General features: G+C 45.6%; 1 protein-coding gene across 1 annotated transcript in view; it reads right to left on the bottom strand.

Annotated features, from left to right (window-relative positions):
• The window catches only part of KMT2D (lysine methyltransferase 2D), a 3,358,270-nt gene that overhangs the window by 2,676,143 nt on the left and 668,850 nt on the right, over positions 1-13,277 (bottom strand). Inside the window, exon 5 of the mRNA XM_044082193.1 lies at positions 707-924. Within this exon, the coding sequence (XP_043938128.1) occupies positions 707-924 (218 nt within the window). The remainder of the gene's footprint in view (positions 1-706; positions 925-13,277) is intronic.

The raw sequence follows: 13,277 nt of genomic DNA, 5'->3' as shown, positions 1-13,277 counted from the left end.
CTCCTTGAAGGCAATTGTACAGAGACATCAGAGAGAAAAAAATGCTTTTTTTTTAATCTACTGCCTTGTGTGGTCACTGGTTTTGTGGTTGAGATTACCTTTTTTGTTTGTGGTGTTAGCTACTCTTACATCATGATGGATGGCAAAAAGCAGACTGCCACATAGTGAACCAACAGTGAATTTTTTTACTAGACAAAACCATCACTAACCACAATACTGCCATTAACACACTTTTGTTCTTCTAACATAAAATGGCAGTGCCTTGAATTCAAGCTTTACTTTAATAACAGCAAGTTTCTAGACAGTAAACAAATGGCTACAGCTGCCGTTTTTAAAAAGTGAAAATTCAAACAGCAAAAAATCTAGAAACTGTACAGGAACTCGGTAAAAAATTTTTTTTTAAATCAGTGTAATGAATATGCATGTATATAACACACTATAAACGTACACAGATACACATACATTATAAATACAGACACTCGTGCACACACACTATTAACTTTAGGCTGCTTGATGACAACAGGAAGAAAATGAAGGCCAAGATGATATTGTGGTGCACTGCTGGAATTACCAGAACTGAACTAGGTGCATCTCACGTGTCCAAATGTCAACAGCCATGAAAAAGAAAACATTTTGCATCCAATATCCTAGATGCGTCAAACAATTACCAAAAAAAAAAATTGCTTGAAATTTCCAGGAATCCTACCTGATGGTTCTGAAAGTTGCTCTAGTGTGATGCCTTCTGAATACCCAACTTGTGACAAGTCACTAGCAATATCTTTCAGATTTGCACCAGGAAGCTCTACAGTGCGGCTCGTTGGTGTTGCCTCACCTACTGAAGTCTCAAACCACTGGAGTTCCCTTTGTCCATATAAACTACCTTGACCACAGCGACAAAGAGCACATCTTCTCTGCTGCCAAACACTAAAAAAAATAAGGACATAAAAATTAAAACAGCTAGCACAAAGGTAACAACTTCAGCAGTAGTAAAAAGTAACCAACAATGGCACCCAGTTATTTCTCCCCTACCCCACTGCCCTAACCAGCAATGGCACCCAGTTATTTCTCCCCTACCCTACTGTCCTAATCAAATTTTTAACTCAATGCACAAATCAGATCTACTAATCTATAAAAATTGTTTCACAAAAGTAAAAATCTCAAAGAGGAGACCATGTACAGCTAGGAATAAAACAGAAAAATATTTTGTTTTCCTTTTTAAACATGACAAGACCAGTTCAAACAAAATTACCTCTTTTCAGGCATATGTTCATAGGTGTTTATTAAGCTAACAACCCACAAGGGCCTTTTTAGCCTAGCCATGCAAACCAAATCTCTGAAAAGTTCAGGTACCCTCGACAAGTGTAAGCAGGGGCATGGGAGATGAAGCATTTATAGGCTGCCTATCTCCATTAGAGACACAGGTGCCCAGAGAGCAATGAATTTCCTATTCCTCATCCAGTTGTCTGGGTTACCTTTGAATTGGGTTAGGGAGGAACTGTGCTTCACATGGATGGGGAGCTTGTTCCAGAGAAAGGGTAGTCTCTGGGATACATACCTCTCTCTCTCCAGCAGGTCCTATTTATATCACAGAAAACATTTAAGTCTTAAGTACAGCTGCGTACACTTACCATAAATGTAGAAGTTCAAGTGTATTCACTGTTGCAGTCATTACATTTGGGTAATCTGCTGGCAGGTTGCCCTCAGTCGGCCTGATTAACAAAGTCTTGGGTCCTGCGTCGGTTGCTGTCTCTTCCATGATGTCAGGTCATCAGGGGTATAAAACATGCAGCAGTTCAGATTTTCTTCGAGAGGTAATCCTGTCCAAGTAAAATCTAAGTTGTCTGTGTACATCCAATGAATGCAGAATCCGTTCCCCTTTCTTCTGTGGATTGGGAAAGTAAGCTGGCAAATGAATAGACTGATTAAGAGCCACACTGGATACCACCTTGGGCATGAAGGATGGGTTGGTCCTGAGTGATACCCTGTCCGCATGAAATATGATGAAAAGCTCCACTGCCATAAGGGCCTGTAATTCAGAAATCCTTCTAGCCGAAGTGATTGCTAAAAGGAAGGCTGTTTTCCAGGAAAGGAATTTTTAGTCTGCAGTAGCAGATGGCAAGAAAGGAGGTAGAGCAAGGTTTTCCAATACAAAGTTAAGGTTCCAGGCAGGGGTTGGAGCTCTCCTGGACGGCCTTAAGTTTTTGGCCCCTCTGAGATACTGCTTTAACAAAGGATGAGAGAAGAGGGGGGGGGGTTCTGTGTTGTAATGAGCTGAAATGGCTGAGGCATGGATTTTTATGGAAGAAAAAGATAGGCCCTTGTGAAGCATCTCAGTTAAGTATTGCAAAACCTGAGGGAAATTGGGCACTGCTGTGGTCATCCCTTGAGATTGATTCCAGGCACAAAATCTTTTCCATTTGACAGCATAAGATTTTCTGGTACTAGGTCTTCTCGCCTCCAAAATGACATCCATCACAGGTTTGCGAAGGGATGCTAAGGGGGAATTTAAGTGATTAGCCAAGCTGCAAGATTCAATGTTTGGAGCTGAGGGTGCAGAATTTGGTTGTTCTGCTGAGAAAGTAAGGAAGGTGTCTGAGGCAGGTGCCATGGAGAAAACTGTGACAGACTGCGTAGGAGTCGGTACCAGTGTTGGCAAGGCCAGTCTGGAGAAAGCAAAATCATCTCTGGCTTGTCCTGTTTGAGTTTTAGTTGAACTTTGGAGAGCAAAGGCAGAGGGGGAAAAGCATAGACTGATAGGTTTTCCCAGCTGAAGGCCAGGGCATCCACTTTCCAGGCTTTTTTTGTGAGGAGTTCTTGTGCAAAATTTGTCCAACTGGAGAGATCTATGTCTGGGCTCCCTCATTTGAGTGTCAACATGTTGAAAATCTGTGGTTCCAGTTTCCATTCGTGTGGGTCCATAAGATTTCTGCTTAGATAGTCTGCCAAAATATTCAGCTTTATTGGCAGGAATTGGGCATTGTATTTGTACTTGATAGCTCAAGGCAGTGTTGCACAATGCCATGGCTTGTCTGCAGAGGGGGTAGGAATGTGTACCCCCCTGCTTGTTTATGTACCATATAACTGTGTTGTTGTCCGTCTTTACCATTAGTTGCCCTGAATGAAGGTAGTCCTTGAAGGCTGTCAGTGCTTCTGTACAGCTAGCATTTCTTTTTGATTGATATGATGGTGCATTTGATTCGAGTTTCATTTTCCCTGAATGCACTTCCCTGCCAGATGAGCCCCCCCATGCATAGTCTGATGAGTCTGTAGCTAGGGTTTGGGCGGCAGGGGGTGGTGTGAATGGCAGTCACTTGTTTTGGTGGCAGGCCTCTGCCCACCATAGGAATTAGAAGTTATGTACCTACCATAACGTTCCATGTTAGTTGTCTTCTTCTCGCCTTCTTTCTTGCTGGATGGGTTCGGAGCGGATCCTCGGCTCCGACTCGGCCACTCTAAAAGCTCCAGAGCTAGTTCCACCGGCTCGAGGCTCCCCTATATCCCACAATGCTAGGCGGCAACTCCTCAGATCTCGTTTGATAGCTAAGCCCAGCAAGGAAATTCCATAAGGAACAAAAACAAACTCCTCTAGGTCTGTCCAGGCTAGGGGGAAGGAGGGTGGGACGCAAGAAAGAAGGAGAAGAAGAAGACAACTAACATCGAACGTTATGGCAGGTACATAACTTCTAAATGTTAAGTTGTCTATCTCGCCTTCATTCTTGCTGGATGGGACCGCGTCCCTAGCACCTTGTCCCGGGTGGCCTATCGGAACAGACTCTTGAGTACAGTGGAACCAAAGTTGGCTCGATCCCTAGAGGCCAAGTCCAACTTATAATGAGAAATGAAGGTATGGGGAGAAGCCCAAGTAGCTGCAGAACAAATCGAATCAATAGGCAGCCTATCTTGGAAAGCTATAGATGTGGCTAAAGCTCTAGTTGAATGAGCTCTGGGTTTGGATGGCAACTGTTGATGTCTGATCTCATACACAAGGGTAATTAACGAAGTAAGCCATCTAGAGAGAGATACTTTAGAAAATGGAAGGCCCATTCTACCTTCTGCATAAGAAACAAACAGTTGATCAGACTTCCTGAATTGTTTGGTCCTGTCTAAATAGTACCTAAGTTGGCGATGAACATCTAAGGAATGTAATTTTTGTTCTGACCTGTTCAAATAATTAGGGAAGAACACAGGAAGGTCAATGGTTTGATTCAAATTTTCCAGTGAAGCTACCTTAGGCAAAAAGGACGGGTTAGTACGTAAGGACACCCTATCTTTATGAAACACAAGGTAAGGGGGTCGACTACACAGAGCATGGAGTTCAGAGACTCTTCTAGCTGAAGTGATAGCTACTAAAAAGAGTGTTTTCCAAGATAGTAACTTCATTGAACATGAAGCCGCAGGTTCAAAGGGGGGGGGGGAGAATTAAGGACGCTAGAGCCAAATTGAGATCCCATTGAGGAGGAGGATCCCTGATAGGTGGTTTGAGGAGAAAAACTCCCTTTAAAAAGGCTTTGCAGAGTTTGTGAGACATAATGGAGGACTCTGAGACTCCAACATGAAAGTTCGAAATTGCTGCCAATTGAACTTTGATGGTAGACGGGGACGAACCTGAGTGTAAAAGTTCGGCTAGAAAGTCTAAAACTGATTGAATGGAAGCAGTGAAAGGATCTATATTCTTTAACTGCGCCCAACAGGAAAAACGTTTCCACTTACTATGATAAATCTTTCGAGTGGAAGATTTATGAGAGGCTATCAAAATATCTCTAACTGAGCGAGATATTAGAGGAAGCCTGGCTAGAGTTGGAATTGGAGGAACCATGCTGTGAGGTTCAGAGAAGGAAGGGAGTGGTGCAACTGACCCGACTGATGGGTCAAGAGGTCTGGAATTGGGTCTAGATGCCAAGGTTGCTCTAACAGATAACGGTGGAGAAATGGGAACCAAACCTGTCGAGGCCAGTAAGGGGCAATGAGGATCATGGAAGCTTTCTGAGCGATGGCTTTCTGTATTAGCTGAGATATCAGTGGGAAGGGAGGAAAAGCATACAGAAGTCCCCAGGGCCAATCGTGTACTAGAGCGTCTCTGCTGGGGTGGCCTGGTTGGGGAAAGAGGGTGAAAAAATCGTCGCACTTGCTGTTTTGGGGAGTAGTGAAAAGGTCGCAGCAAGGCCGGCCCCACTTTCGAAAAACGTTCTCCAACACTGAATTCTTCAGAGACCAGTTGTGAGGCATGAGAATAGCTCTGCTCAGTTTGTCTGAAATCACACTGGACTTCCCGGGAATGTGCGTTGCTAACAGAAACCGCCGAGAAGAAATCGCCCATTGCCACAGTCTGAGTGCCTCTCGACATAGGGGGTAAGATCTGGTTCCGCCTTGTTTGTTGATGTACCACACTACAGACATATTGTCTGTCTGAATTGCTATAGTTCCCTTGGGAAGAGAGTCTTGTAAGGCTTGCAATGCTAGAAGCACTGCCCTCATCTCTGGGACATTTATGTGCAAGTGGCACTCGAAAGGTTGCCATATGCCTTGGACCGTCCTGCCCTGGTAATGCCCCCCCACCCGATCAGGGAGGCGTCCGTTGTCACTGTAGCAACCGGAGGGGAAGGGACGAAAGGTCTCCCTAGGTGGAGCTGGGGAGATGTGATCCACCAAGAGAGATGATTCTTGCACGATTGAGTTATCCAAATAGGATGGGACATTGGAAGTCGTTGAAAAGACCATTGTGTGAAGAGCATCCATTGTAAAATTCTCATATGGAAGCGGGCTAATGGTAGAAGAGGGATGGCCGCCGCCATAATCCCCAAGACCTTCAGGATCAGTCTGGCTTTGACTTTGTTGCTCTGCAAGACCAAAGAGACCAGTCTGTGTATGTCTGCTATTCTCTGCTCTGTGAGTCTGGCTGATATGTTGATTGTGTCTAGATTTGCGCCTATGAAGGTAATAACACGACAAGGCGACAAGACAGACTTTTCGTAATTTATTGAAATGCCTAGTGTTTGACATATGTGAAAGGTGTAGTCTCGGGCAAGAAGCAACAGATGCTTGGTGGGGGCTGTAAGGAGCCAGTCGTCTAAATATGGAAACACCTGGAATCCTTGTCGTCTCAGATGAGAGGCGACCACTGCCATGCATTTGGTAAACACTCGGGGGGCTGTAGTGAGACCAAAGGGCAGGGCCCTGAATTGGAAATGACTGGTTCTCAGCCTGAAGCGGAGGAATCTCCTGGAGCGTCGACTCATTTTGATGTGATAGTACGCATCCTGGAGATCTATTGAGCACATCCAGTTGTCCCGCCCCAAAAGGGGTAGAATGGACTGCAGCGTGACCACCCGGAACTTTGTTTTCTTGACAAACTTGTTCAAGTTGCTGAGATCCAAAATGGGTCTCCAGTCCCCTGTTTTCTTCCGAACCAAAAAGAATTTAGAGTAGATTCCGGATCCTTGTTGGTCTGCTGGAACTGGTTGAATGGCTCTTTTTGCAAGCAGCTTTGAAATTTCTAGTGCTGCTTGCTCCCTTTGACTGGGTGGAACGTCTGGAAGGGATTTTTTGGATTGCTTCGGAATGAAAAGGAATGGGATTCTGTAGCCTTCGGAAATGATAGACTGTACCCACTTGTCTTGAGTTAGGGATAGCCAGGCTTCTGGGTACAGAGATAATCTTCCCCCGACTGCCTCCGAAGGTGGACAGTCGGGCAACACCTCAGGGATGCTGGAAGGGCTTGTCGGAAAAGGTTTCTCGACTGCCCTGATTCTGCGGGCCCCCTCTGCCCCTAGGACGGCGTCTACCATTATTGTTCCCCCATCTGCCTCTAGAGGGGAATCGACTCTGTGCGTCAGGCAAATCTCCCTGAGATTGTTTGCGGAACCACATCTTTCCCCCCTTTTGGCCTTTGGGGTAAGGCCTAGAAGGAGTAGAAAAACGGACTCCGACGGCAGAGACAGTTTTGCCATCAGTCTCGCACCTAGTCAGGGTTTCCTTCACTTGAGGACTGAAGAGGGATGATCCATCAAAAGGGGTATTAGTGAAGGACGCCTTGAAAGGGTCCGCAAAGTTACATAGCCGCATCCAGGCGTGTCGACGCAAGGCTACACCTGTACCTGCCACTCTACTCGCTCCATCCGCCGCATATGAAAGGAGGCGCATGGAGGAGTTATAGAATTAAGGGTCGCCAGCTGAGAGTTCATCCTATCCTGCAAACCCGCAGCTGTTGCGTCCTTTAACATTTTGCTCGCTTCCTTGAGCAAATCCCTCTGAAGACGAGTGAAATGACACAGGTAATTCAGCAAGCGCATAGTAAAGATCGCTAACGAGAACATCCGCTTCCCGTACCTGTCCATCGACCTAGACTCCTTGTTAGGAGGATGAACAGGCACCGAAGGATCAGCTAACTCCTTCTTGGTGGCCGCAGCCACCACCATAGCATCAACAGAGACGCTCTTTGGTTAAAAATTCTTTGTCCTTGGGGGCATTGATAAATTTTGATGGTCTCCTGGGGGTGGGTTCCACTGAGTCAGGAGCCGCCCAGGCCTTCTTTGCCACCACTTGCATGAGGGGGTCAAAGGGAGGGGACACCCAGAAGGTGGAAGGGCGAGAGCCAAACGCCTCAAGATGCACCAATTCATCCTCTGAAGGGTTGAGGGCTGGCCAATTCCCCCTCTGTTTTAAGATTTCGAGGATGTCTGCAAAGGAGACATCTTCAGAGGGGGAACGAGGGGAACCTTCAGAATCCTTTAAATCAGTGTCAGAGGTGACAGACTCAGGGGAGTCAATGTGCTTCCTCTTGCACTGCCTCTTCCTAGGGGGCTCTCCCACCGGGTCAGGAGAGGCCTCTGAAGAGGAGGAGATCCCCACTGGGGGTACTTGAGGAGCTGGCACTCTACGGTCTGAGATGAGAGAGTGAGCAGAAATCACCGGAGGCACCGTGGAGGGAGGGGCAGAAGGAGCCGACTGTGGAGTTGAACCTGGTTCTAACACTCTCCTCATGACCTCAAAGGCACCCCTGTCAGGCAGAGCCAGAGGTCTCCGCTCCGAAAAGCTGAAAACCTCCCCCGGCACCGACAGTGATGGCTCCGAGGCAGATGTCGGAGCCGAACTCACCAGCGCCGAAGCACCGAGAGGGAGAACAGGGTCGGACAAGGGTCTGATGCCACTCGCCCCCTCGGAGCCGACGAGGGAAGTCCGGTGCCGAGATTCTTCCAAGGAAGACATCGGAGCAGACGACGGCACCGAAGACAAAGGTATCGGTTCCGATGCCACCACAGTCTCTGGTCCGAGCCACCCCGGCTCCGAACTCAGAAGAGTCAGAGGAGGAACATTTTGAGTAATGGGAATAGTCCTCGACTGTTGAGTCGGACTTTGAAGCATTTGGGCCAACTTAACTTTTAAATTTATGAGGAAAAGTTAACTTAAAAGGGGGTCTATCTAAGATACAACTAGTTATTTTAAACTAACCTGACGAGCTGGTTGAAAAGCACCTCGATCGCTGTAGCAGCAAACGAGATCTGAGGAGTTACCGCCTAGCATTGTGGGATATAGGGGAGCCTCAAGCCGGTGGAACTAGCTCTCGAGCTTTTAGAGTGGCCGGGTCAGAGCCGAGGATCGGCTCCGAACCCATCCAGCAAGAATGAAGGTGAGATAGACAACTTAACATCTCTAGTTGCAGGCAAGGTGTGATAGGAATCATTGTTTCCAGGCTGTGAGAATGTTGACTCCATAAACTTTATCACTGAAGTTTCCTCATATGCAGTCTTGCATATTGAATTAGAAGAATGTAGGAGGCCATGAACCCCAAGGCTTGCAGTATTTGTCTTGCTGACAGCAGGGTTTTTGTGGCCACCTGTTTGAAGCAAGTCACTAACTGAATTTACTTTTCTGGCGTAAGGTATGCCATCTGCGCAGCTGTATTCAAGCTTGCACCCAGGAATGTTATTCTTTGAGAGGGTAGTAGTTGTGATTTTTTTTTCGTTTATGGTGTACCCAAGACAAGCTAGAACCTTTTTTACAAACACCAGATGTTTTAGAAGAATAGCCTTGTTTTGAATTAGACAATCGTCCAGGTATGGATATATTTGAATATTTCTTTGCTTGCAAAATGCAATTACTGGAGCCAGGCACTTTCCTAAAAAACGCAAAGAAAAAGACAGAGAGGCTGTTGAGGTCCAAAACTGCAGACAACGCTTCTCCTAAACCAGTCGCCATTTCGTTGGTACTCAGTAAGGCGCTTTCGCAGCCTCTGATACCCGCTACTTCTGATTCGCAAGTCTTTACTGACTGGGCACAAAAGAAAAGCCAAAGGGCAGTGCAGAAAACTGATAATGCAAAAAGCCTGCTTTGAAACGGAGGTATCTTTTGCAAGATTCCCTGATTGAGATATGCAGGTATGCCTCTTTTAGATCTAGAGTTGCCAGCAAGGCATCTTTGCCTAGCATAGGAAGTAACTGGTGAAGAGTCAGCAACTTGAATTTTGGAATGTCCAGGAAAATGTTTATAAAGTAGACAATTCCAGAATTGGACACCATGATTTGTCTTTTCCGGGTACCAGGAAAAGTCTGGAATGGAAACCTTGTCCCTTTTCTCCTTCTGGTACTAGCTGAATAGCCCCCATGTTTAAGAGGGAAAGTACTTGTTTCTGAGCCTCTGCCCACTGATTTGGGGGCAGGTCTTGCCATCCGCTTTGAGTTGGCAACGTGTGGAAATGAAATCTGTATCCCTGTATTTAAAACCCATTTGTCCTGGGTTATAAGTTGCCAGTTTTTTGCATGAAGAGCCACTTTTCCCCCCAAAGGGGCGGCTAAAAGTTAAGTGCTTGGTAATTCTAAAGGAAAGATATTGAGACCGTTTACCATAGGGAGGTGTCTTCTTGTTTCCAGATTTGGAAGAGGAGGCACCCCCCACTGCTTAGTTCTGAAAGTCCCTTGGGAATGAAACTTGGTGCTTTTGGCACGTCTGGGTCTGGCTTGAGTGGCTCAGGAAAGGAATGGAAAGGATCAGTTCTTAGTAGGCCATTGCCTACTAAATCTTGGAGGTTGTACTTGTAAGAAATCTTTCACAGTCTGCATAGATTTAGCCTTATCTTCCATTTTTTTTGGAACTTCTTCAGCCTTATTGCCAAACAGACGGTCCTGCTGCAAAGGAGCATCCAACAATTTTGCTTTAACATGATCAGGCAGAGATTGCTCCTTAAGCCAAGCATGTCTTCTAAGCACAGACCCAGTAACAGCAGCCCTGCAAAAGGCCTCCAAAGAATCAAAACCACATTGCAAAGTATATTTTCCAACTTGTTCAGCTGAATGCAATAAATCCTGTAAATCTTTATTTTCCACACAGTCAGAAATAATCATTTTCTGTTTAAGCAGTCCCATGATATGCTGCTGATATTTTAGCATATGAAATTTGACAGTTTAAAGCCCTGATTACCAAAGTTGCAGAAGTATAAACCTTTTTTCCCCATCTATCCACTGCCCTGGAGTCTCTATCAGAAGGGGTAGGATTTTTAGCAGAAGAAGCCTTAACGCCCTTGGGCCCCTGAGAAATGGTTTCAGAGTCCGCAACAGGGTTTTTGAAAAGGAATTTGTGGGAATCAGGAACCCTGTAGTATCTTTCAGGCGTACAAGGGGCCAGAGGCAAAGAATCAGGGGCCATACTGAATTCTGAAAACACATCAACAATGTCCAGTACATGAAGTATAGCCAAAAGCCTATGCTGAGGAAGAAGAAAATCCCTAAGCCATTTTTTGGATTCAGAAAAATCCTGACTTTCCCAGTGGAAATGTTCCCTTAAGGTATGTAAAGTTTCCCCAAAAGAAAAATCCTCAGGGGGAGAAGCAGAAGGAATGGAATCCTCTGCATCAGAGTCCTCATAAGTAGGTATAGAAAAATCCTGTTCATTAGAAGAGTCAGGAGAAATAGAATCCTGTTCAGAAGATTCAGTCAATTTCAGCCCTAGGCCTCTTTGAAGGTGGGGGTTGGCTACCCCTGATTAGACTAATTAAATCTTCAGCCAGTTTGATCATTTGTTTTTTAGGCATAGGGGCCTGCACATGTGGCCTAGGCATTGTTTTTTTTAGACATAGATTGAGATTTTGGCCTTAATATTGACGATGGCGTCAGTTTAATATACAAATCTGTAGGCCTGAATACACCCTCAGAAGCCGGTGCCTGCACAGAGGCTCCAAACCCACCCAAGGTAGAGACATCTGCTGGTTCCACAGTTGAAGCATCTCGTGGCATACCAGACTCCGAATGGGTCTCAGTAGAGACTTGCGAATCAGAAATAGTGGGTATCGGGGGCTGCGAAAGCGCCTCACTGAGTACCAGCGAAATGGCGACTGGTTTAGGAGAAGCGCTGTCTGCAGTTTTGGACCTCAACAGCCTCTCTGTCTTTTTCTTTGCGTTTTTTAGGAATTCCGGTAGTCGGATTGCTAACAATCATTTCTGGATAATTAAACTGTGATCCAAAATATTTAGAAGCAAAAATGTACAGACGGATAGTGCGTTGATTAAATAAAGCACAGAATGGACAGCAAGGTACGTCGTGGTCAGGGCCTAGGCAAGGAATACAGTACAAGTGAAAATCTTTATGAGGTATTTGCTTCCCACAAGTAATACAATTATTAACTTTTACTGACATCGGAAAGGAGCAAGAAAAAAAGTTTCCCCAATGGGGTACTAAGCTTTTTAGTTGAAGACTTCGGTTCTGAAACAAGAAAACTAAAATTTCAGGAGTCGGCCGACCGGCACTTGCGAACTGTTTCTGCTTCGGGCACCGCGCAGCAAGAAAGACTGATGTAATGGCGTTGGCTGCATGTTTTATACCCCTGACAACCTGACGTCATGGAAGAAGGGACAGCAACCGACGCAGGACCCAAGACTTTGTTAATGAGGCCAACTGAGGGCAACCTGCCAGCAGATTACCCAAATGTAATGACTGCAACAGTGAAACAAAAAGAACATTGGGTAATTCTGGTCTTATTTGTTTTGCAGATATGCAACAGGTCCATCAGAGTGGGGTCTGACAAAGCCTTGCATGCCGGGCATAGATCCTCCCTCAACAGCCTGTAAAGACAGAAAACAGGGATAGGGCCTTGAGGGAGTCTTCACAGAACTTACTTACTCCCTTGTATTCTTTCAGTCATGAACCTCTGTGGACATTCCAGCTGTTGGACGTCTCATTAGGTACACACCAAAGGGGGCATTGTACTCAATGATTGGTCTGATGAATGCCGAATACAATGGAATGAGGACTTCCTTGGACCTTGACGTCATACCTTTGTTTACAAGCTGCACAACACAGAATGATTTCTTCACCACTGCAGACATGTTATGGTCAAAGGCTAAAATACTATGCATGTCCCAAAGTCCCTGAGTACTGGGTCAACTTTTAGGGGTGCACTGTCAATATAATTATAGGGGTAAATCGACGATATGCATTTTTGGCATTTATTTTTTGTCCATGGCACCGGCACAAGTTGTTTTTCTGTGTCAGACCTTCCTGGAGAACACATTTGTGTTGGTGAGGAACTCTATCACAGCTCCCAGTCTGCACTCATCTGAAAATGTAGTCAGCCAGAGGCCACTGACATTGGCCTTGACTTCACAGAAGTAAATGCCTAAAAGGAGAAGTCCCAGGACTGATCCCCAAGGGACTTCACTTGTGACTGGCTTCTCTGTAGAGGTGGACTCCCCATTTTTAACTTCCCCGAGTCCTGTATGTGAGCTAGCTGGCTAGCCTCCACGCAACATAAGGGATTGCACCCAATCTCTTGAGTTCATCAACAATGCCGGAGTGAGATAGTGTCAAATGCCCTGGCCAGGTCAAGGTAGACAATGTAAATCTTGCCCTCATCCACAGCTTTGGAGACCTTCCAAACAAGTTCACTAAACTGAATAGGCATAACCAACCCTTGATGAAACTAAACTGGGTTCTGTTCAGTGTCTGGAGGTTTCCTATATCACTATGGATCATCTCCATGATAATTCTTTCCATGGCTTTGCATGAAACTAGTGAGATTTATTGGTCTGTAGTTTCCAGGGTCTGTTGATTGCTCACCTTTGTGCAGGAGTATAACTCTTGCTGTTCTCCATGAAAAAAAGTTTATGTACTCACCATAACGTTCCATCTGAGTAGTTATACTTCATTTTCTGCAACCTGTACGTATTCTGATCCATATCGGATCCAAGCCGGCAACATTTTTCAAGCATCTGCTCCAAGCTCCTCCCCTTACCCATAATCCCTCACATCTCCTACCTTCCCTCAGATCGAGTTTGCCACTATCCAAACTA

This window comes from Protopterus annectens, chromosome 9.part0 (assembly GCF_019279795.1).
Source record: "Protopterus annectens isolate FY-2018-M chromosome 9.part0, PAN1.0, whole genome shotgun sequence".
Classification (NCBI taxonomy): domain Eukaryota; kingdom Metazoa; phylum Chordata; order Ceratodontiformes; family Protopteridae; genus Protopterus; species Protopterus annectens.
The sequence above is the reverse complement of the archived record's forward strand: the minus strand, read 5'-3'. Positions and strand labels throughout refer to the sequence as shown.